The following is a 26,405-nucleotide window of genomic DNA, read 5'->3' on the forward strand; positions in this document are numbered from 1 at the left end:
TGTGACATGAGATGGAAGAAAGAAGAAGAAAAGGAAGAGGAAATTTACAAAATTGACACAACTGTGATATGGAATATCAGTTCTCTTTGGATCGGTAATGGTGAGGTATGGTCTTCTCCTGGTGAAACAACTTACTTTAACAACATCAACACATACAAAAATTTTGTTAGTGCTGTGTTAACCAACAAATTAATAAATACCTAGTACTAAATCTATTGTTATTGTTGTGTTTTCTTTTTAATTTTCAACATTATTCTTGTTTTTTGGTCAACTTTTTTGTTTATCTATTTTTCCATAATAAAGTAAATGAGTTTTTTTTTTTTTTTCTGTATATCTTATTTCATATCTATAATCTATATCGATATATCAATTCTATTAGTAACATGCAGTATATATGACTTAAATCAACAAAATGGTACAAATACAATCATACTCACTATTTTTCAATGTTCAATAACACAAACTTAATTAGCAGTCGTGTTTAATACAAATGCTTACTAATGTTTTTCGAGTGCGATCGAGGTAAAATCTGAGCTCAGTGAAGCTTGAAAAAATCTTGATGGTGGGTAAATGAGAATTATAGTAGGAACTATCGTGAAAATTAGGGTTTCTTCATTTTATAACTGCTGATTTTTTGCTCTTGACCCATAACGTCTACCCTAACCCGACCCAGAGGCCCTCCGCTCCGGAGGAACCCCTAAGCAAATCAGTTTGAACAATCGAAATGAGTTGCTGACTATTACATGGGAGAATATGCGTCGAATCTAACACTAAGCGTCCTACATTTGCTATCCAATTTGTTGCTTTGTTTCCCTCTTTGTAGATGTGTTAAATATTGACCATAACGTACGAATTGGCGGAGAAGAATCTTGATATTTTTTACAATAAGTTGAAGCTTCCAAGGGACGTTCCAAACACCTTTACCTGCATTAATAACTAAAAAATTGTCACATTCTATAAAGACTTGCGTTTTCCTTAGATTAAAATTTTCCCTAGATTAAACTCTAATTATGATTCTTGCTGCAGAGTTAGCATTGCACGAGCCGTCAAAGTTGAGTTTGTTAGCGCCATGTAGGTTCTTCTATCAATTGATTATGCATGTATATACACAACACACCAAATTTTGTTTCAAAAATGTAAGAAAAAAGATACATTATGTTAGCCCATCTGCAAGAATAACGAGGGGTTCACCGTTTACACTTTACAGTAGAGGAGGAATCAAGGTAGCATGACAAATTTACAAGTAATACACATCTGAGAATCTACTCGCTGTACAACACTCAGTTGAGCTCTTGCTTCTCTAAGTACATTGCGAATGACAATGATGATTAAGCACTACGAAGTATATGTTCGCCAAAATCCCACTTTTTTATACTCCCTCCGTCCCTTAATACTCGCACCGTTTTGACTGGACACGCATGCCGATGCACAACTTTGACCACCAATATCTTTAACTACATATTATAAAAACTTATAAAAATTTAATATTTTGAAAATATATATTAAGATGAAGCCAACACTATATTATATACTAACATTTTTTTTATATACTAGAAATAAAATAGGATCAAAGTGAATTATGTGAATAGTGCAAAAAGTCAAAACGGTGCGAGTATTAAGGGACAGAGGGAGTACAAGCATAAGCGATATAAACAACACAGCTACTCCATATGTTCGAATTCCTCGTTAATTGCACATGCAGTTTGAAGAAGGCAGTTCTGTTGTTTTGATTACCTGTTCATTCATGGAGAATCAACAATGTCAGAACTAATATGGATAGCAAGGATGAGATTCATCAACTTCTCTCTTTTTCAAAAAAAAACACGGGTTACACTACGGCTATAATTTAAGACATAAAATAGCAATGTACTAGCACAGTTACATAATTGGATTTTATTAAGTGTACAGTTATCTGATTCTTTGTTCAAAAAATTCCATGATGTTCGAATTCGAAAGCAGAGTAGATGAGAAATAAAATTACCGTTAATAACACCCAGAATGCCAAAAGTTATAAGATCGAGATATTAATCTTTAGTCGGGCACATAAATACACAGGCCTCCAGATGGTCATTGACATGAAAATTAGAGGAACTTGAAAAGTTGGAAGGAAATGAAGATAGTCAATACATTCAAAAGAATCAGATATCTGTTAACAGTACGATTGTGCATTCTACTGAGTGTGCACACAGAGATCAATTTAGAAGAATCAAGAATGAAGACAGTAACATCACGATCAAGTTAGTTCAGGGCCACAGAAAATACCAAATGCGTCATTTAATCACAGTGACACTTATCAACAAAGCCTAAGCATTACACACATGTGAACACGCACACTCGTTGTGCTGAGTGTGTACAAATCTCTACAGTCCACTCTTCTCTGCTCTAGTCACCCTCCCTGTCTCTTTTTCTCTCCTTCAGCACCCCACGCCACCAAATCAGCAAATCTCACACCCACAAGTGTCATTGCCTTTTCTCCTTAACAATTCCTTTTGTTCAAAACCTAGTCACTCTCTTCCAAATGAAGACTACCAGCCCTCGACTCTCTTCAATCAAGTGATAGTCACCACATCAATCCACAAAGCATCTCCTTGAGAAACTTCTAAAAACTCCATGGTTTAAAGATTTAACATACTAAATTGTACTATTGGGGGAGGTGTGTGAAGTTAGGTGACATTGAGAAGGATAACAATGTTGCAGTGCCAATATTGCCAAAATTTAAGGAACTTTTACAATTGAACAGGAGGGTGAGGCCCTGCTACCCTTAGTCCCTTACCATGGGGAATTCAACAGCTTGTTTATGATTCATTCCATACTGGGTTTGAGCAGCTTCAAGGGAGAGTCTCAGCTAGGGTCAAAGACCAGGAGCCAACACCTTCAGTCTTGGCCCTTTTTTACCACAGTTTCTACAAAGTTCAGAAAGTTAATCTTTGGTTTATTTTTTATTTTTTTGTGCGAGAGAGATGGGTTTAGGGTTCTTGGCAGGCCCAGCCCATTGGGAATCCAGAACAGCTCAATCCTTCTGTGCAGAAAATTAGCTGGTTCAAGGGATCCTCTCAATCAGAAATGTGGACCAGGCGTCCAGCATTAATAGATTGGATCAGTTTTGGCCCTTATTTACCACATTTTTCGCAGTTGGTATTATTTCTACATGCCGACATGCCGTCAACAAATTTATTAAGCCAATTCCTTTGTGCCAAGAATCAATAGCTAAAACTTATGACTACAAGAAAAACAATTTTCTATTTACAAAACCAGAAAACAACTCTTTACAGAAAGACATAAGGTAATACACCATGGACTCATGGAGCAATAGGAGAAATAAACTGCACCATTCAGATCCTTGAAGTTTGCACAGATATTCAAATATTGTGGAAAACAGATTTCCATCTTTTTAGAACTTGTGTAACAAATTGGAAATAACCAGACTGAAAGTTACTATGTACCTTCTGGTAAAGCCTTCTAAATGAATTATATAGCTTCTCTCATCAATCTGGTATCTGAATGTTCTGAAAGAAGAATCCTCCAAATCTCAGCCACGCTGTAAAAATTAAATGTCCATGCTCTTCAGATGTTCAAAAGATTTTAATATATTCCTAGTCCACATCTGATCAACCCCAAACATTTCACATTTGATTTCACAACAATTGTTTTCAAGCATCTTTAAAAGTTCCAGCAAAAAGAATCACTGTAAAAGAAATGCTTGTTTGAAATATATATCTTTGTTTAAGAATTTAGAACTCAGACGGATTGTTTCCTTGATCAGAAAGCACATCATATGGGAAAATCTGCAGGGTAAAAGTATAAATAAACAAACAAAAAGCAGCCCATTTGCAGGTAAAAGGTACAAATGATATGTTGGGTGTTTGTGCCTCACCAAGCTAAGTACTATAGGTTCTCAGTGGCATGTTTGCAAAGGCAAAAACGACCCCAAAAGTAGCATTTACCTATCTAAGCAGACTGAGTCAGAATCAAATGTACACCTGAGCATCCAGGACTGATCAACTGCAAAAAAAACAAAACAAAAGGGTTAATGATTTTAAGCCGTGTCAATGAAGCACTCTCCCATCCAAGGAAAGTTCGCATCTTTTAGAAATTTGTTACTTGCATACAGCCCAGCCATACCATGAAATCAAGCTCAAGCATATAGAAAGATGCTCTCTCTTCCATCTCTCCTCAATGCAGGCATTTCATAACAATAACTTCATTTCATTCACTGAGACATCCTTCAGCCGAGAATCTATTATCACCGGCCCTACCGGTTGAGAGGGACTGTGAATTACATGCATTCAGCTAGAGAATATCAAGAATCAGTGCATAAGTTCACTGATAACCGATCCCCAGAGCTGCAGCACGGAATTTTTGTCACTTAGGCCAAATGCAACATTGTGGAAGCCACACCCTTCATGAATAAAGGGTGCATAATCATATCAAATCAAACTCCAAAACAACAGCCACCAAAGCACTCAAATACAGAACAAAATGGACTCCGAAGACATGCTAGATTCTGCATTGGTTCTATAGTTGAGAATCCTCAAACCATCTCTAATACTTTTATGCACCCACTGGAGTTGGCAGCAACAATCACGTTAGATTCCCCTTTCCAGCACACACTAGAAACAAACTGCCCGTTGCTATCATCAGTCTCTTTTCCAGATATTGGATCGATTGAGCCAAACTTGTGAGAGGTAATTGGCATAGGAAGAGAATTATAATAAGTATAAACCTAATCAAGAAGAAAATAAGGTGTCAGACGAGTGCCAGAAAGTATGACATTTACAAAAGGATACTCAGAAAAGTTAGGTTTCTTTATAATAGAATGCATTAACCTATGTCAGAAGATTTCATTCATGTTTCTTTACAGTCTTTAATTAGGCACCGTGTGGAGGGAGGATATTGCAAAAATGAAAAAGAATACCTCATTGGTTTCTGAACCACAAGCTATGTACCCATCACCAACAGACAAGCCCACGAAATTCTGCAAAATTAAGAGTTGGAACTATAATCAGAACTTTTTTACTAAACCATCGAAATGGCACAGGTCATAAATTCCCAATCAAAAAAAAATATTAGTTTAATACTTAAATCATAGGTTACTAACCTTCTCATTCTTATGGCCACCGAGGGTTAAGCTGCAAGCACTGTTGGACAAACCAACAGAACTAGATTTGCTAAGGTCCCAAAGCTTCAATGTGTTATCCGTAGATGCAGACACAAGGGTTGCCGAGTCAATAAACTTCACATAACTGACAGCTTTCTCATGACCAGCCAATACAGACCATGGAGCATTAGCTTTGCGGAGATCGTAACAATATATCTTGTAATCAGCAGACCCAAAGGCCAGCAGATGGGATGAGTGCGGAGAAAATTGAACACAGCACACATTTGCAATGTTCCGGATTGTATGCAAACTATTTCTCTGTCCAAAATTAAGAAAAGGATGAGATATTTTGCTTATGTCCCTTTACAAGAGCCATGGTATATCACTACCAACTACTATATGATTACTGAGCAATGGGTGATGGACAGACATATTATCATAGATATAATCAAGAGAATAGCAGCCTACTGTATCAGAATTACAGAGACAAGGATGTAGGATGATTTGGAAATTACCTCATTGATGCTCCACAATTTTACAGAGCAGTCATCACTTCCAGTAGCCAATTTCATAGGATCCAGCAAAGAAAAGTCAACAGACCATGCTCTTTTCTCATGTTCGGTATGCCGAGAAAACTCTTGACCAGTACTTGCATCCCATAACTGAAAATCATACGAAGAAACAATAATAGGTCACATCATTTGTTGACATTGAAAAAACACAGCGAGAAAAGTTTGCAGGTCAGCAAATGTAAAAGAGGAGAAGTCCGACCCAACAAGTAATACGAACTTCCCGAAATAGTGATTAAAAGTGTTCTACCTCCTCTATACATGAAGACATGACAAGTTGTCCACCGTGTGTACTTTGATGAAATAATAATTTTAATATGTTTAAGGCAAAGATAACCCCTTTCCCCATAAAGCAACCACCATCACCGGTATATTTCCTGCTGTTAACAGCTCTGGAAAGTGGAAAGTTAAAATGTAGAAAGCCTCCTTTCTAGTCTCAACCACTAATGAATACAATAATGACAATTTTGAACTTCCATAGGCCGGTTCAAGAAACATGAACTCAAAATAAGTTCTGATTACATAACTAATTAAGGAAATGGGCAATAAACAGGATCATATAAAATGTTCAAGATTAATTGAGATGTAATTCAGGAATAATCTCCCCGTGCAACAGACTTAGAATGTCAAGAAAAACAGCAATCAAGAACAAGAACACAAGTCTCAAGTAAAGTAGCGAACTGATGTAAGAAATGTACAAACCTTGACAATACCATCGTAATCTGTTGAAGCTAAATAATTTTTGATATAATTGTTCCAGCAGACACAACTGAGCTTTGATTTGTTTGACATCTCAGTAACTGGATAATGAATGTCAACACAATTGTCATAAACCGCCTGAAAATCATAAATCTTTATTTTCTTTGATACTCCGGCTGCAGCAAAGTAGTCCTCATCCCGGTCAAAACTCAGTGAGCAAACAACATTAGTAGAGTTTGTCATTATATCCCTATTTCTGATAGTTCCACAAAGTTTGAGCTTGCTGTAACGAGCATACTTGCATAGACCATTAAAGAAAGTTCCTCGATCATCCAAGGGTTTCTGTTTTTCTTCATCATGTTGATCTGAAAACCAATTCTCACGACTTTCAAGAATATCCTTGTCTGCACGAACTACAGAATCATTTACAGAAACATGGATTTGGGATCGTGCGGAAAAGTAAGCACTTTCAAGCTGAGAAACATTCTTCAAGAACCTTGAGTCTTCTCCATTAGAGACAGGGGTAGAATGCCCATCTCCATTGTGTAGGAAACCTCTCTCTCTTGCATTGAGAAATTCCTCCCCTGAGCAAGCTACAGTTACAGATTTCTTCAGCCGGTGTCTCTTCTCCAATTCTTTGATATCAGAATCTATGCACCCAAGATCTTCAACCAATTTCAAGGCATGCTTTTGCTTCTGTTCTTTCACTGACGAAAGAAAGTGCAATAACAGATCAGATTCACCTTCATCATGCTGAACAGATGACAATTTTTCATCCCCACACAACGCGACTTCACTGACGACTTCTGATTGTAATATATTTCTATATCAACAAGAGTGATTGCCAAATTAGCATAGCATGATAGAGTAAAAGGCTCAAAAACTATTAACTTAAATGCTGATCAATATAAGAAACACAAAGATACCTCTCTGTTTTGCATACAACACCGTGTCAAACTTCAAAATTATTTAGGGGTGCTAGAGAACCAGGCTGGCGAGCTACTTGAGCTCGGTTCAAGACAAATGAGCCAAGCCGGGCTAGCCTAAGTTTGAAAAGCTCGCAAGCGAACCCTAGTCTTTGCTACTCACTCATTGAGTCATTTCTCACTCCTACTTGAGAGCTACTCAGCTCACTTCACAGCCTCTACATCATTTACCCAACCTCCATGAAGGCTACGATTTCACATCACATGCAACACCTCTTCCCCCACCCTTTCTTCAAGTCTACGGATGGCGACCCCTGCAACAACCAGATGGCGGTTGTAACCTGTAAGCACTATGCACCTAAACAGACTTTTTAGTCCGATATTCCCTCCAACCTCACCGTTATTGGCGGTAGTGAGGAGTAGCTGGTCACGGATCGGACACTTCACATTGCCAACAACCAACGAGCAAACGTTATTCTTCTAGCTCGCCATGGCTGATGGCATATTCGTTTAATCTCATGTATATTTTAGAGCTCACAATACTTTTGTATTTTTAACCTCAAAAGAATTGAAATAATTCAAATTCGTGACCGAATAATTACTATGAATTAATTTCCCTTTATTATTTTTTATCTGTAGATATCAAATCCAAAAAACTTGAAGTAATTGAGATGAAAAACAGAAAATGACCATGAGTGGAGAATGCAGGACAGCAGGAGCTTATTTCAAGCTCGAGCTAAGCACAAAATTTTGAGCTTGACAAGCTTCAAGATCAACTTGAACTGAGCCAAATCTTGTCTTTCCCGAGTCCAGCCTACCCATACTCGAGCTCGTATCGCCCATATCGCCCAATTAACCGTTTAGCACCCCTAATAAAATGAAGGCTATGAGGCTAAACTTAGTATTGTTTACAAATTGATAAATGCAAATTTTAGAAATATTCATGAAGGTGCCCTGGAACCAATAAATCAACAGCCAAGTGCCTTCCAAAATACAGTAACTTACAGGTAGTCTATTTCGCTAATTCGACTCTCGTTTATCATGCATGTTTCTGGACGATAGAAATTTGGAATATCATGTTTTCCGTTTCCATATAAAAGCTGTTTTTCAAATATGTTTCTGGACTTTTGAAGCTCCCTAAGCGACTGGCGCTTCAAAAGTTTCTACTTGGAAATCCCCCACCCCCCTTAGTGCCCTTACCAGATCCCTCTTCAGATCCCCCTTACCCAAATAAACCAATTGATCTTTATCATCGGTGGTCCCCAAGAAATTGGCACTCTACAAATTCTCCGTCCACCTATTGTAGACTCTCAACGGCCTTCTGATACACTCACTCTCTACACTCCTCTCTCATCCTCCTGCTCCACCTTCAGACCAGAAAGTGTGGACACTAAATTGGCAGACGGTGTCTCTTCCTTCTACCCACAACGAAGATTGAAATATAATTTGTATTATAGATTGAAACTCATATTATGACTTTTACAATAAATAGCTGATTTTAATTGGTTAAAAGTTCTTTATACTGATTACACTCTTTTTTTTGTATAGTAAAATCAATTTATTAATAAAAAGTCATATGACATCTAGTGATTTAACTAATATGTACTGAATACGGAGTATTATTTTTTCAAATTGAAGTGAACACGGCCTTCAAGAGTTGCAGAAATTCCCATACAAAAGAATTCCTATAGTGTCGGGTGGGATTTACAATACCTGACTGTGGGCCGAAGTGAAGGTTCCGGATGAAGTAGCCACAAACAAAACCCAGCTTCCTTTGGGTTTTCTGATAAAAAGTTGGGCGGAAGAATTCTATGACCCAGATCCGACATCACTGTAGCTTGCACTTTCACGGAGTCAAAACTGCTAAGTAACTGGTACAAGAAGGCAGAAATAATCTAATTAGCCTATGTGCTTAATCATGTTATGAGTTAACACAGGAGAAAGAAAGAAGACAACGAAATCAGAAATGAAAAGTTGCTCTAGGCCAAAAAAAATTATAATTCTAGAAGTCCAAGAATTCATGGTCTGGCAAGGTGTTATATGACACTTCTAAACGTATATTACTGAAAACACAAAACAGAGAATTACAACTTTACAAGTGCAATCATGACAATTCGAGATTACAAAATCTCTATAATGATCCGAAAAGGGAGAGATGTAAAACAGAGGCATGTCAGCTCCCATTATATGCAACGTTAAATGGCATATGATCTATACAATTATGTTGTCTTAGTGACTGCATGGAGTGTCACATGAGTGAGCAAGATCCATATAATACACCTCTGACACAATTTAAATAGCATAGATGATAGATGAAAAGCAGAATGACGTGCGGTTGCACTTGGTTAGGCAAACAACTGATAATAGTCCCTAGAAGACAAGACAAAGACATGCCACAACAGAGAGATGCCTAAAGGTAATAGAAAGACTTGTTCACACACCTCGAAAAAGAAGATCCCGAGACTGTAGATGTTTGATGAAGATGTGCAACCCTTGCCAAAGCGCTCCTCGGGACTTCTATACCAATTCTCTTCTTGCTGTTCATTTACAGAAAATGCATGCTGCTCTGAGGGTGGCAAAAGTAGTCTCCTTGGGGTCTTAGAATTTCCGGGACCAGCAACATTGTCATCAATTTTGTTTGTTATTGGTTTAGGACCATATCCTAATTGAAACTGTGACTTCATCTTGAAAAGGTTCACATTATCTATGGATTTCTGGTGCTTCGCACCCAAATAATTACCCTGCTCTAATGGTCTTTTAAGAACCTGTGACTTCAGAACATCCTTACGCGTAACACTTCCCTGCATTTCCCCCGGTGCACATGTGCGCCCAACATACTCGATCTTTCTGGATGGCAACAGCTGGAAACAAGATGGCCGTAAGTCAACCAAGACCTTTCCATCTGAATGAAAAGAATACACCAGATCCAATATCTGCTTAAAAACATGCAGACTATCAACTTTATGCAGTTTATTCTGCCTTGATCTCATCCACTCCCTAAAATTAACTCCCCCATTCACTGATCCACGACCATTAGATGGAAGAAGAGATTTCGGTCCAATATTATCTACCGGTGGATTGGAGGCTGCTGTAGGGGTAGCAATAGCTTTCACAGGGTTCTGGCCCGAAACTGGGCCTCTGCGTACGACCCCCTTACCCTTTAGTGTACTCTTTACAAAGTATTCAGGACAATCAGAAGATCTTGATAAAATCTTCATTCTCATGGTCCCAGATGAAAGGGCATGCCGCAAAACTGCATCACTATCATCCTGAGTTGACTCATCAGGGTTCACATTGGCATTAAGATTGAAATCTTGCCTAGGTGAGTCCTTCTCCTTGTGAATTGAATGCTCATGTGAAGTTTCGGCTTCAGAGGGGTGATTCCCGTGCTGCCACTCATTTAGAATTGTATCCATCATCTCACCCTCATTCATTGTACTAAAACCAGTATTGTAATCTCCCATGGTTAACTCCTGAACACTGACCTCCCTATTTTCAGGAAAACTTGTGCATGGATCTCGAGACATTTCCACAACATTTACATCACTACTGACCCCATTTCCCCCTAACAAATCCACAAATTTCTGGATTGAGCTCCTTCGAGTTTCCCCTTCCCTGAGTATAACCCTATCCCGCGGTTCCAATACATTGCATCTCTCCATCAAATTTTCACTTTCTTTACCTTGCGCTCGAATATCTTCTGCTTGACTAACCGTAGCCACATCCTCCGCATCCCCTTCATCCATATTGCCCAAATACATGCTATTCAATCCTCAATGCATCAAAAGTGTCTACAAAATGAGACAATTGAGTCGGAAAAAGGCACCGAAAACCAAAAGGAAAATTGAAAGCACATAAATCAGGTGCAATCCAAATTCTTTCAACCAGAAAAAGAAAGTAAGACACTAAATCAAATCAAGCAAAAAGACCCCTAGATTCTGGCCACCGTACATGCCGTTATAACGAGTACGCCTAAAAAATCGAAAACTTATCATCAACAACCATAGTTAAACCAAAAATATATAAATTCAGCTGCATTTCCCGCTCATTATCTACACCAGATTATCAAATTCACACACAAAGCACAGTATATCTACTACCCACCGACAAGCAATTCAGATAAATCAAATTCAATACAAATAAATAGCAAGACTAAATAGCAAAAACTATAGTGCATGCATTAAAAACACCTAAAAACACAAAACCCACAAATTAATTTAATTCAGGAAAAAAAATTGAAAGTAAGGTTTAATTAAGCAAAACTGGAAGCAATTAAGCAATACCCAGAATTCAAAATCAACAGTAGAGACTCACCGGAATCCAGAATTAACACCAAAACCGTTTTCAGTGAGGTAGGAACTGCAAATTGAGATGGGAAATAAAACCCTAAATTTGAAACTTAAAGAGATTTTTCTTCAGACGTTAATCTTTCCTAATATGGAAAGGTCAGATATATCTTCCGTTCAAATTTCTCGCCCAGAAACCAACGGCAATTTCCATTACAACACTGAGTAATTAAAAAACACCTAATAATAAAATAAGAATCGTGAAAATATATATATGTGGTTGCCTCACTTTCTGAATTTCTGGGTCCTGACAAAATTATCACAATAATAATTCAAATTTTTTAATCTTCACGTATGGGCAAGAAAGAGGGGTTTTGTGGCTGAAAAACATGCCAGAAATAGAATATTACTCCGTACCTTTCTTCAATACATAAGTGTGTCAGAAACAGCTCTTGGATTCTTGAAGACTTCGACTATCTTTGCGAATGTGGTGTTGATTTTTTAAGAGTAGGTGTTTAATTTTATGCTTTTAGCCTCACTTTTATTTTCTTTTCAACGAAGATTTTTTTTTTTTTTTTTTAACCAAAATGAGCTAGAAGGACAATTACAAATTACAAACGGGAGGAAGATTTAAACATGCGATTTAGGCTTTATCTTCTTCACCTGCTTTGTCCTGGTTTTTCTAGTTTATGTTTTGATCTGGTTTGATTAAGTCCGTTCTGATCTGAATGTCTTCAGTGAGCGATTCTTTTTATATATATTGTCTGGTTTGATCTAGTCTGTTTAATAAATAAATAAAAGTGGAAAAGACCAGAGCCTTACTATACACATATTATTGATCAAAATATGATTTATGCACCCGAGTGCACAATGCTCACTTTGCACCCTGTTTTTAAATGAATATATAGTTCAAACACAAATAACATATTGTTCATATCCAAAGAACATTTAGCCAATGAACATATAGTTCAAATCCATAGAACATATAGTTCAAATCCATAGAACATATAGTTTAAATATTTCACTAGTACATGTACATTGAAATAATTCTCAATGTTCATTATATTTTCAATAAATGTTCAACAGGGTGCACCATGAGCACTGTGCACCCGGGTGTATAATTAAAATTGCGATTATTGATATTGATTTGAACCACTATATCAAAACATCATTGGATTTAATGAAGATATGTGAATGTGCACAAGAAATTTACAAATTGAACGGTGTATCTGAGTGTACAAATCAATAATTTATTTGTAAATCGAATATGAATTCTACTAGGGAGTACTATGGTGAAACAATTCCTACACTTTGTTATTTCATAATTTTCTTACTCCGTATTATTTATTCTGTCCGATTCAATTTATTTTGTCTAAATTTATTTTTAAAAATACATTCACATCAATTTAGAACGCAAGATGCATTAAAAAGACCACTTAATTAAAGTGGGATACAAATTTTCAAAGTGGTTACAAGTTAGACATTACGATTACATACCATGATATATACCACACATTCATTCCTTTGTACTTTTCGTTTTAAAATTCTCTCTCAATCACATAACTTGGAACACACGAATGATCCATCACCTTCAGTTCAAAAAACAAATTAGCAGAGCATCTGAGCTACTGAAAATGCATGATACGTGTTATGTTGCTATTGGACCAAATGGTGACAAACAAAGATGAACATGTGGAAGTAGAAAGGATGAGAAATTGGGGATATGATGGCCATTGCATGAAAGGTTAAGCTATGCTATGCGTGGCAATCAAAATTTCTAAAGCATTATGTCTTATGATATCACCGCATTAATTTCTTACCTCTTGATTCTTGAACAGTTTTTACGAGAGAGTTGGTACAAGAATTAAACGATATACTTTGTACTATGTTTTTTTTTTGGTGCGAATGAGCCATAAGGGCGGGGATGAGAATCGATCCTAGGATCATCTGGAACCGGGATGGAAGCTCTAACCAAGTAACCAACTGAGCTATCCATCACTCTCAGTTATGTAATTTATATAATTATAACAAATTTTAGCAGGGATGTCTCTAAATACACTACGAAATGTTCCGTCTGGGGTGGGATCACCCAATGTTTAACTAACATTTGCCATTGCTTGGTCTATATAGTTGTGAGGTCTTAATCTATTGGTTAAGACTGAAGTCCGTATACAGTAGGTTCAAATTTTATTTGTATATACATCTCAAAATTTTATAGTTAATGGTAATTTTATTTTTATTTTTGAAAGAATCAAAAATATAAAAAAAAAATGGTTGTTGAAAAATAATCGTTACATGGCACACCAAGATTGGCTAAAAATTCCCCATCCAAAAGCAAAAACTCACCGTGTCATGGAGATTTTCATTTCCCCCTCAGCTCACTCTGTGAGGAAAATTCCCCACCTTGAACAACCACATTTTTCATTTTTTTCACTACTTTTTGCCCTTAGGCAAAAATTTTGCCCACCACTAAAATACTCTTACGGCCTGTTTAATAGTCGGTAATAAACGGCGGGAATAAGAATAAATCCTAGTATTATTTGGCAAGAAATTAACATCATGAGGCCCATGGTAATGAAATTTTGTGTCAAGTTTGGTGTTTTTCTTCATAGATTTACATTCCCATCTAATATCACTCCCCAAATGGTAATGGATGGTAATGGAAATAACACACATATCAACTAAAAGACAAATAGCTAAAAGACAAAAAAGGAAGTACCATTCATGTAAAAAAAAGTACCATTCTGTAAAAAAAAAGTATCATTCTGTAAAAAAAAAGTACCATTAGTGTTTAAAAAGTACCATTTAATTACTTTTTTGTCCTTTTCCTATTTTGTCTTATATTTTAATATGTATTTTCCCATACATATCTGATATGTATTTGTACTCCCTGAGAATGTTAGCTGGTTTAGAATCAAAATTTAAAAATAGTCCTTTGGAAATAATTTTATTAGAGTAGCCAATTGTGAAATCTAACCCCACAATTCCAGAAGGGCCACAGCCAGCCATAGGGCCCACAACCTGCAAAAGTGTGAGATCAGACGTGAACCTTTAGAATTTTGTTTAACTTGGTACGGAGTACAAGTGTATAACCGCACAACACTTGTTAGTTTAATTTAATCAAGAAAAATGTGCAAATACATGGCGATAAACAGTCCACGTCAAACATTGATCAACAAATATCTGCACAAGTGATCATCACGTGGACATGCATGGCTGTGCATAATTTTTGCCATCATCGCAAATTTATATCCTTTGATCAACTACTCCCCCCACGTCACTTTTCCCATGCCAAGCCATGAGCCCATAAGTGATAAGTTCAACAACGTAGCCATAGTAAGGAAATAAATCATCACTAGAGATTAAAATCGACACATATCTATATGACTATATACGAAGCATATATTTTTTGTGTTTAAAGAGAGACACAAACAGTAAGACGACAAATGGTGTAAATAGAATATGATTTTAGGTTTTGAGTATCATTCCTCAATATTTTTCAACTAAGTTAGTTAACATCCACGACATACATCTATATAAGTTGAGGAAAAAATCAATATTTAGGTCTTGTTCGGTAAAATTAGCGGTAGTGGGTAGCATTTAGCGGTTGAGTGGCGGGTAGCGGTTGAATTAGCGAGGAGCGGTGAATAGTAGCGGGTAACGGTTAACTGTCAAAGTAGCGGGTAACTAATATGAGTGTTCGGTAAAAGTAGCGGTTGATATTATAAAATAAAAATAAAAGCAAGAATATTATTTTAAAAACGCTACCCGCTACCTTAACGCTACTAATTTTAACGTTTGACAAAAGCTACCAAACCGCTACCTAAATCGCTAATTTACCAAACACTTATAAATTTTACAAGTAACGTCTTGAATAGGTTAAAAAGCTACCCGCTAGTCCGCTACCGCCGAACACCCCCTTAATGTTACAAGATTACTTTCAAGTGGGATCTTTGTTTCATTTTTTGTCTGAAAAGCTCCCATATGAAGGAGAAAATAAGATTTGATGTAGTCTTAGCTTAGTGATAAAGAATTTTGGCCAATATAATTGTGCTTCATTTGTGGAAAAGTAAAAACCATCTAATTGGTGTGAAATCTATAAAATATAAAGAATTATTAAGAATATGTCTTGATGCATGCGTCTATTATTTACACTAATATAAACCTGGTCCATGCTAACTTAGCGTGGACCAGGGCAACGGAGTAATTTTTATGGGTAACATATGTAACTGTCACGTGACAGTTATTTTGTAATTTTAAATAGTAACTATATGCGTATTACAGTAACTATGTGTTTTAAAGAGTTACTATGTGTTTTGAAGAGTTTTAATGCGATTTGTGTCTAGCCCACTTTATATACGTTTTAAACTTTTTTATTTTTCAAAATTTTAGATCTACATTCTGTTCATTCTCTTTCATTTTCTCTCTCTTCATTTTCTCACTATGCTTTTCAAAATTTAGCCCAAATTTCTAGGTTTTGTTCGATTTTTTTCGTAATTATCTTATAATTCTTATGATTGGATCTATTTGATGAGGAAAAATTGGAGGAAGTAGTAGATCAAGAAGGAGGTTCGTCGTTACCGAAATCGAATCGAAGAATTTGCGCTCGCCTACAAATCTTCGTAAGAATTTTTAGAGATCACATCTCGGTTTGTTGTTTTTTAAATAATTTTAAGTCTATTTTTATTTATAATTGAAAATATTTGTTGTTTTGAAGAAATTAATGTTTGTGTTTTACCGAAGTATCGTTTTCACTTCGCGAATTCGATCAGTGACTTCACGATTTTAAATAGTAACTATATGAGTAATACAGTAACTATATGGTTTAAAGAGGTACTATGTAATTTTAATGGTTATTATATGTGTACAATAGTTTCTAGATTATTTTAATGGTTACTATATGTGTACAACAGTTACTATATGTGTACAATAGTTATTATTTTGTTGAGTGATTCGAAATGTTTGTTGTTTTGTTGAAATTAGGGTTAGTGTTTCACATAGTTAGTATATATATGATATAGTCACCTTTAATTTATGTTGCAATTAGTGTTTTTAATAGTCACTGGAATGTTCGATATGTTTATGTTAGTAGTAGTTTTTAGAGTAACTATACTTCTTTTAAAAGTTACTATAACTTTAAAATAGTAACTACGTGTTTAAAATAGTCACTATATTTTTTAGAAAGTTATTATAAGTTTAAAACAGTAACTATGTGTTTAAGATAGTTATTATGTTATGAACAGTTTATAGTGACTTTTTGATAAATAATAGTTACTATACGATTACATTATGTACTATGTTATTTAGAGTATGTATTTGTCCGCTTCTTAGATAGTGACTATATGATTATAATGGTTACTATATGTGTTCAATAGTTACTATATTTTAATAATAGTCACTATATGTTTTATATAGTTACTATATGGTTTATATAGTTACTATATATTTGATATTTGTATAAGAAAATAATACGAAGTATCAATCACATGTTATTCCAGGTCCTAAAGTTGCATTATCTAGTGACGAATCTCCAAAAATACTTTACAATATCATTTGTATAAGAAGAAATAATGCCTTAAATTTAGAAAAAAGAGACAAAGGCTGTGAACTTTAAGAATTGATGCAGCAAAGCACAAGAGGTAGAAATAGTGTTTGTTGTTTGGGTGAAATTAGGGTTAGTGTTTCATATAGTTAGTATATAAATGATATAGTTACCTTTAATTTATGTTGCGAAATAATGTTTTTAATAGTCATTGGAATATTCATTGTGTTTATGTTAGTAGTAGTTTTTAGAGTAACTATATTTTATAAAAAGTTACTATAACTTTAAAACAGTAACTATGTGTTTAAAATAGTTACTATATTTTTTAGAAAGTTATTATAAATTTAAAACAATAACTATGTGTTTAAGATAGTTACTATGTTAAGAACAGTTTATAGTGACTTTTTGATAAATAATAGTTACTATACGATTACATTATGTAATATGTTATTTCGAGTATAAGATAGTGACTATATGATTATAATGGTTACTATATTTGTACAATAGTTACTATATTATAATAATAGTCACTATGTGTTAAGCTAGTTGTTGTGTGATTATAATGGTTACTATATGTGTACAATAGTTACTATATTATTATATTAGTTACTATATGTTTGAAATAGGTACTATGTTTATTTTATCATGATGTGTTACCATATGTTTATTTTCTTCAATAGTTACTATATTATTTATATAGTTACTATATGTTTGAAATAGATATTATGTTTATTTTATCATGACTTGTTACCATATGTTTATTTTCTTTAATAGTTATTGTATGTTTTATATAGTTACTATATTTTTTTAAATAGGTACTATGTTAGTTTATTATGTTATGTGCATGTTTTTATGTTATTCTATATTTTTAATGATATAGTTACTGTATTATGGATAGAGTTACTATATTATTATCACATCAACTATGTCTGCAACTCTGTGACTAAATGACCATCAATAATATTTATAGGTATTATATCTTGTATTATAGTAACTATATGTTTGGTATAGTTTTTTTATGTATATTATAATGTTCTTTTCATGTTCTTTGTTGTCTTCTATGTTATTAGTAATAAGAGTTACTATGTTATGATCACAACAACTATATGATCATAACAATAACTATATCTACAACCTTACTCGTATATGACTATCATTAATATTAAGAGTTACTATATCATGTATAATAGTAACTATATATTTTTAATAGTTATTATCTTATCATTATGTTCTTTTTATGATCTTTCTTTGTACTCCATGTTATTATTAATAAAAGTGACTATATTATTTTGACAGTAACTATATGACTATAACAATAACAATAACTATATATGCAATTCTGCAAGTATTTTACCATCGTTAATTGTAAGAGTTACTATATGATGCATTATAGAAACTACACGTTTTACATAGTTACTATGTTATTTTTTCATATATAAATGTTAAATTATTAACTTAGTTTAAATATTATTGATTCAGAAATATAAAGATGATGCATCTAGAACTGAAATCGTGCAAAGAATAAATTCTGCAAGGAAAACAAAAGCAGGAGGAGAAGAAGAAAATCCTGACAACAATGGAAACCAAGAACGTGGTAGAGGAAGGACATGATGTGTTGGTGGAAAAAAGAGACGTGGTCCACGTGGACGTGTCGATTAGTATTTTTTAGTTCAAAAAACATTTGAGTTTAACATGGTTTATTTAATAGATGCAAAGAATTAGAATGTCGTAGCTAAAACAACTAACCAAGTAGTTAATGTTTTCTTTATTATTGTTCAAGAGTTATAATTACTGTTACTTTTGATATAGTTACTCTTTTATATTTCAGTAATTATGTAATATATAATAGAAAAAATTATTATATGACCTCTAAACCATCTATATCATATTGTTTATTTTTATAATATAGTAATTGTTTTACAGCTAAAGTTATTTTTCTATATAATATAGTTAATCTTTGGATAGAATAATTGTTCTCATCGAAATTACTATATTATTATTATTTATTTCATAGTTACTATTCTGAAAATATAGTTACTTTACAGAACCTATAGTTTCTATAATTTACTCTTTTTGTCTGCAAGAATGAATATATAGTAGTAATTGTTTTACAGTTAAAATTACTTTTCTATATAATATAATTACTCTTTGGATAGAATAGTTATTCTTATCATTATTATGTTCATAGTTATTATTCTGGAGATATAGTTACTTTACAGAACCTACAGTTTCTATAATTTACTCACTGTTAAAATTACCTAATTACCCTGGTCCATGGTAATCTTATGGTGGACCGGGTCCATGCAAGTAGAATTGTGCATCTATTGCTCTTTGTATTTTTTTTTTTTTTTTTGGAAGGTTTGCTCTTTTGTAATTTGTCTTTCAAAATTTCTAGTCTTTATTTATTTATTTATTTGTCTCAATTAGGTAGTATTGTATTCTCTTCTCGATGTTACTTCACCGTTTCTCCTTGTGTAGTTACCAGACCACTTTGCCTCAATCGACTTTGTTTTTTCTTGTGTTTAGCTTCCTTGTTAAGCTTTGTTTTTTTTTGTTCATTTTAACATTTTGTCTTTTCCTTGAAATAGGGCAACCATTGTATTTGCGTGTACCTTTCCAACTATAAAATAGGACTATATGAGATGTATTAGATAATGGTTTTTACTTAAATGTGGGAGTATTCTCTCGCATGAAAGAAATATGTAGTTTAAAATTTCTTTAAATATATTGAATGTTAATGTGAATTATATTTTTCATATTTCTCATAAAAAGTATGTTTTCTTTCAAAACATGTTCATGAGAATGTATGATCTTGCTATATTTCGTTTTATGATTAGGGAATCCTGGGTAGATTAGCTTTGAATTCCATCAACGATATAGTGAGGTTTATCTTAAGGACAGAGATTAACTAGTTTTAATCTAGTTTCTGTATTTACGTTTTCATAATTCAAATTATTTTAACAAGATGTTTAATTGCAAGTAAATAGAAGGGGAAGTGTGAGTTCTTAAGAAGTGAATATGTTCTACCAAAAAAAAAAAAGAAGTGAATATGTAGTAAGTTATTTGGTTGGCATAAAATGAGAGTGAAGAGGAATTGGAACTTCCTTGGGAAGTTGAAATTTCTATGAAACATGGGAAGTGGCCTGCTTACTATCCCCTTGGTAAGTCACAATTTCCATGTCAATTCCCAAGAATTACCAATGCCTAAGTTCAACCAGGCATCAAGTTATTTCCTAGAAAGTTAACAAAGGAATTAACTTCCCATGAAATAAAATTTACAGTCGCCTTACGATAGCATATTTTCCCCCCAAAAAGGTACGAAGTAGGGACCTCCTGCACAAGAAGATTACATAACACCAATGATGTCTTGGTCTAATGCTTAAGAGTCAAGACTGATGACCTATGTACGGTATATCTCAAATTCAATTCTCATTACCCCTATTTGTAATTAATTTATATTGTACTTAGAAACTCATTCTCAAAATGGAGTGCAAAATTACCAATTACAATTCGGTACGATGGGATCAATTGACATAATTGGATATAGTAATTGGACATAATTAGGCTCAATTGGCCATATACTCCATAATACTTCGTACTTTATAGTATAGAGCTTCACTGACAATTAACTAGAACTATGTTAGAATTAGGGTTAATGATTCTAATAAATTATAGTATAGCATTACTACTTACTAACTATTGCTCCACAAATAGAACTACACCAATCCGTCCATAATTCCATATGTTACCTTCACTAAAGCCGCGAGCACTCCAGGGACGACTCAGAACAGAAAACCTCTGAGATGACAAAGAAGCGGGCTACTGTCATTGTGCAGCATCATGTACAACCATACCTATTTAATTACATGATAATCTTCTGGAATATTAAAGACGATTATCAACTCCCATACAATCATTTACACAGTAGAGAATCCCGGATTGGCAAGACGCAACTGCGTAAAGTGCTGTGAGATTGACAAAAGTGGATTACCTGCATCAAGCGTATAACCGTAAACACCTTACTAAAAGAAATATATGTTAAAAAAAAAAAAAAAAAAAAAAAGTGAGATGTGAAAGTTATCAAAATTTTAATTATTTATGATTTAAGTGGGCCGAAAGGAAAGTAAAAAATAATAAACAATTACTCAATTAGGGAGTGGGTGTAAAAGTTAACAAAAATGAAATTGTGACTCTAAAAAACACGTCCGGAAGTAGTAATTATGACTCAAAAAAATACGGAGGGAGTAGGTATGAACTCGAGGCTCTAAGGGGGAGTTGAAGTAATGTTAAATAAATGAATTATCTCCTCATACTTACAGAGGATATTTAACAGTTGCTTGGAGTGAGCAAAACATCAGATGATGGTAGCTTCCTCTTAATTCCCTTCGACAAAGGTGGTTCGTCGTAATCATCATCAGAATCACATAAATCAACAAAGTGTGCTTCAGCAATTGGTCGGGCTGCAGACCTTGGCCTTATGAGAGACTCATAATTCTCATGCTCTGCCTGGACACGAGTTGTTGCACTGGTTGCTACTGGGCCTAAAGGAAACAACAATCATCATTTCAATTCCAAGAAAAACAGATAACGAACTTAATAAACGAGACAAATAATGGTAACAGAGAAACTGAGAATACTTGGCTCTGATGAAGTTGTCTTCTCTTTAATGGGTATTGTTTCATAACCAGATTGTGTTCCAACAAGCTCTTCAGTTTTTGCTTCAAGCTTGAGACTCTCCTGCTCTTGCACGACTTCAGCTTCGTCAACCACCTGTGAACCTACTCAGTGAAAGAAGATCAATTTATCTTGATAGTTGCACAATGCTTATTGTATTCCATCTACATTCCTTAGTATGAAAAGAATCCAGATAAATGATAGGTGTTGTTACAAAATCTTAATATCCATGATTCTAGTCAAGTAGTCATTGTATCGCACGCCGAAAAGAGGATTCTGACTAATAGAATATGATCTGAACAAAGAACATTATGCTAACAAGAAAGCCAAACCAAACAATGGTACGTCCATATTTTAACCATTTTTCAATAATAATGTGTAAACTTATTTCCATTTTATTGACCATGACAAACGGTTAGGAAATAAAGTAGGATAGATTCATAAAATAAAGTCGGAGTACTTGCTTTTTTCTAAAGGTGAAGAGAATGCAGCTTAAATCTTCTAAAAGTTATAGTACTCCGTAATATCTTGTTATATAAAATATTTAGTATATATATTATCATTTTGTCTAATTTGAGACTTATTGAGACTGGAAATTACATTACTTTTTTTCTAACAAGAAGCCATGGTTCTCTTAAAATAACTTTTGCAAAATGCTTTCTGGATGGCTTCTGCTTTGAAACTCTTACTCTTTTTTCAGACCAAAATAAAAAAACAGAACAAATGATGTTGAAACCAGCCAAAACACACAAGTGTGGTTCTAAGATTTTCGACACTTCTGATTGTTTCTGTCCTTAAAATCCATTTCTCGAGTTGTATAAAAGCAAGAGGGACTTGTGCATATGAGATACAGAAAAATCTCAGCTCACAAAGATGTTTGCTTTACGGATTTTAACACTTACTACCTCCATCCCTTGATGGTTGACCATTATCATGTTTAAGTGTCACACTATAATACATTCACAAATCACAACACCATAAACCTCATTCACCCTAAGTAGCTCATTCACCCTAAGTGGGACCCTCTCTATCTATCTCTAGGCTGTATAAGAGATCAATAAGAACTAACAATCGACACTCGACAGTAGACCACTAAAGAAACGGTCAATTAGGAGATAACTTTTATATCATCAATATAACTACTACAACATCCACATCAAAATCAATAAATTGCATCTTATTATATTAAGCACAAGTAGTTCTGTAGTAGTGTAGAACTGCTTAATAAAACCCAAAATATTACTTATAGTAGTGTAGTGTAGTACTAACAAGTAGTAGAATTTTTTGTGTGCTATTCTTTTCTTTGCTGTTGTCTTTTTTAAAAGTAACCCAAGAACGTGTTAATCTTTCACTTAAACAAAAGGTTACACACACAACTACACAAGGAAACTACATGCTCCTAATCCCTATCCCGTCCCACGCTCTTATCCCCGTAATCCTTATCCTTGGACCAATTAAGCACCCCCAAAAAAATAGAACCAACCATATAATAGACAAGAAGCAACGCCACAATTAGATAAAAGAAGAGACTTTGGTCCCATATCTACCGGTGAATTGGAGGCTGCTGTAGGAATAACAATAGCTTTCACAGGGTTCTGCCCCTTGAATCCAACAGCAGCAGAAACTGGGCTCTATGTACGACCTTCTTACGCTTTAGTAAACTCTTAACCAAATGTTTTGGACAATCAGAAAACCTGGATAAAATCTTCATCCTCATTGGCTCATACTCTCATAGCCACAGAAGTGTGATTCTCAGATGTTCAACGCTTCTGACGGTTTCTATCCTTAAGACCTTAAAATCTATTTCTTGAGTTATATGAGAAAAACAGGAGGGACTGGTTCATATGAGATACAGAAAAATCTCAGCTCACAAAGATGTTTGTTTTTCGGATCTTAACACCTACTCCCTCCGTCCCCTCAATCTTTGACCATTATAATTTTTAAGCGCCACACTAGAATACATTCACAACACCATAAACCCCATTACCCCATTCACCCTGTGAGATCAATAAGACCCTCAATCTTTAGACCATTTTCATCTTTAAGCACCACACTAGAATACATACAACACCATAATCCCCATTACCCCATTCACCCTTTGTACAAGAGATCAAGTAGACCACTAGAGAAACCGTCAATTAGGAAACAATAACATTTATGATTTATATCATCCTATTATATTGTGCATAATAAAACCCACAAAAAAGAACAATTTATCTATAGTATAATTAGTAGAATCAATGATGCTACTTATAATGAAATATACTAACACCAAGTAATTAAAACAAAAAACATACAAATATCTCATAAATAAATCATTTCATGTAAACAATAAACTACCTGAAAGGGAACCAATGTAATCTTCCATCAATTCCGTCACATTTTCCTCCAATGCCGACAACCGCCTGTCATATGCACAGAATCGTGCAGCTGCAGCATTCCTTACATCCTGTAATTCTCCCTTCAACCTATTATTCTCCATCCTAATCTTAGAATTTTCAGCTATGTCTTTCTGTGCTTCATTTACCACCTTTTCCATTTCCTTCTTCTCCTCCTCCAACATCTTAATTTTCCCCTTCAAAACCTCAGATTGCAACACTTTCAACTTACAAGCCGACAATTCACCTTCAAATTTTGCCTTGGCTGCCTCCAAGATCGCATTCTCCTCACTCAAGTGCATGTTTTGCTTCTTCAACATCTTCACCTCCATTGACAATTTCGCCTCAACTTGATTATCTTTCGACCTCTGGGCCTCCTTATCCGCAGCAGCGAGTTTGACTCGAAGGTGAGCGCACTCACTGTTCAACTCAGAGAGTTGTTGCTCATACCCAGTGACGGAGATCAGAAAATCGCCATGGTCTGTCCTGTACTGCGACAGTTGCTTGCTCAATATATTGATTTCCTTCACTGCATTGTTGTATTTATGAGAAATTTCCTCTTTTTCGGTCCTCAACCTCGTCTCAACATAGCCCAAGGCTCTTACGGTACTCTCGTAGTCTGCTGGGGAGAGAGATGGGAGTCTTAGCGAAGAAAAAGTGTCTGCAATTGGGGAATCCATGGAAGCTTTTGCAAACAATTTTTGGAAGTTAAAACCCTAGGAGAGAGAAAATTGAAGGGAAATTTGGGGGAAATTTTGGACGAACAACAACGCCAACGCCGTGTTGGTGGTTATGGAAGTGTAGACTGTACTCTGTAGAGTGTACTCCGTTTGTCAAGAAGAAGAAAAGGCACGCATTGATGAAAGTTGAAACGCAGTTGTATAAGCTTGAAACGCAAGACATATGATTTTTAATGTTGTACGTTGGAAAGCTGCAATAAATTTAGTGTATCGCTATTCGACGCCCGCCCACGCTAAAATCACCCTACTATTTATAGCGAAAGTACAGAACTATCCTTATATTTTTTTACCCCTCCCTTTCATTTTTTTACCCTTCTCACCTCACCTTTCTCTCACCCCTCTCTCATCCCCCCTCCCCACCAATCTGGCTGCCGGAAAATCGCCGGAAAAATGAAATTCCGGCGAGATTTTTTTTTACCCCTTTTATAATTCGCCGGAAAACTGATATTTATCTGTTTCTTTATAATTCGCTGGAAAACTGAAATTCTGGAAAACGTTAGTATCTTCATAATTCGTGTGAGAGTTGCGGCGGTGTTTATAGTCGAGGAAGTTGTCCCGGAAAATCGCTCTCGGAAAGCTCGTAAGCTTCAATGGAGGAGGTAAAAATGGTGTTTTTTTTAATTTTATTCATTTCTGGCGCACAAGATTTGCACCGTTCACATGTACCTGGCACAAATTCCGTGCGCCAGGTCCATGGAACATATGCAAATTTCGTGCGCCAGGTAAGGATCGGAGATGGGGCGGCGTTGAGGGCGGCGGAGATGTTTATAGCCGGCAGGAGGAAGGGAGGGAGAGAGCAGAGAAGGAGAAGGCTCATGAAGGAGGGAGGGGGGGAATTTGAATTTAAAGGGTAGAATCGTACTTTAACGTAATAAATTAGGGCGTTATTAACGGAACAGGGCGTCGAATAAAAATCCACCCCTATTAACTCGACAAATACGGATGACTATTGACTACGGGTCTACGGTTCTACCCTCCTCAGTACTCCGTATTAAATTACTGAGTACTCCGTATAAATTTTAACTGGCACGTGGATTTTAAAGAGTAATTTAAATTTATTAAAATAAGATGAAGGTAGGGTGGTGAGTGAACTATTTATAGTACTCCCTCCGTATTTATTTAAAAGATACACTTGGTTGGGCACAGGTATTAAGAAAAAGAATTGAATGAAACAAAGTAATAAAATAAGTGGGGTTGAATAGATATTTTAATAATTAAAACAAGTGGGGACCATGTCATTTTAGGGGATGGGGGTGGGGTGTAGATATATTATTTAATTAGATGGTGGGGTTGATAAGTTACTAAAAATGGCAAGTGTATCTCTTAAATAAATACGGCCGGAAAAGACAAGTGTATCCCTTAAATAAATACTGAGGGAGTAGTAAAAAGATGTTATGAGTAAGTGCGAGTATCATAAAATAAGAAAAATATTAATATAATTAGAAGTGCAGACCATACATGCCAAAAAAAGGAAAGTATATATTTTAATAAAA

General features: G+C 34.9%; 2 protein-coding genes across 4 annotated transcripts; both read right to left on the reverse strand.

Moving 5' to 3' along the window:
- Positions 1 to 1,105: 1,105 nt before the first annotated feature.
- Positions 1,106 to 12,147, reverse strand: LOC110786450 (protein SPA1-RELATED 2). Of its 3 annotated transcripts, XM_021991008.2 has the most exons (12): positions 11,607 to 11,973; positions 9,734 to 11,083; positions 9,006 to 9,163; positions 6,370 to 7,189; positions 5,614 to 5,760; positions 5,099 to 5,416; positions 4,916 to 4,975; positions 4,123 to 4,723; positions 3,945 to 4,002; positions 3,444 to 3,538; positions 1,636 to 1,734; positions 1,106 to 1,454 (listed from the first exon to the last, which is right to left on the reverse strand). In XM_021991008.2, the coding sequence occupies exons 2-8, from the start codon at positions 11,051 to 11,053 to the stop codon at positions 4,532 to 4,534; spliced, it is 3,015 nt and encodes a 1,004-aa protein (XP_021846700.2). In that variant the 5' UTR covers positions 11,054 to 11,083; positions 11,607 to 11,973; the 3' UTR covers positions 1,106 to 1,454; positions 1,636 to 1,734; positions 3,444 to 3,538; positions 3,945 to 4,002; positions 4,123 to 4,531. The 3 variants fall into 3 exon arrangements, with proteins under 3 accessions (XP_021846700.2, XP_021846701.2, XP_056687094.1); XM_021991009.2 differs by lacking the exon at positions 11,607 to 11,973 and adding an exon at positions 11,996 to 12,147 and having other exon boundaries at positions 1,106 to 1,734; XM_056831116.1 differs by having other exon boundaries at positions 1,106 to 1,734.
- An 8,487-nt stretch (positions 12,148 to 20,634) lies between these two features.
- LOC110786376 (uncharacterized) lies at positions 20,635 to 25,042 on the reverse strand. The gene is made up of 4 exons (XM_021990922.2): positions 24,135 to 25,042; positions 21,758 to 21,898; positions 21,438 to 21,661; positions 20,635 to 21,111 (listed from the first exon to the last, which is right to left on the reverse strand). Exons 1-3 carry the CDS (start codon positions 24,850 to 24,852, stop codon positions 21,447 to 21,449), a joined length of 1,074 nt encoding a protein of 357 aa, XP_021846614.1. The 5' UTR covers positions 24,853 to 25,042; the 3' UTR covers positions 20,635 to 21,111; positions 21,438 to 21,446.
- Positions 25,043 to 26,405: the final 1,363 nt, after the last annotated feature.

Source organism: Spinacia oleracea, chromosome 6 (genome assembly GCF_020520425.1).
Source record: "Spinacia oleracea cultivar Varoflay chromosome 6, BTI_SOV_V1, whole genome shotgun sequence".
NCBI classification, from domain to species: domain Eukaryota; kingdom Viridiplantae; phylum Streptophyta; class Magnoliopsida; order Caryophyllales; family Amaranthaceae; genus Spinacia; species Spinacia oleracea.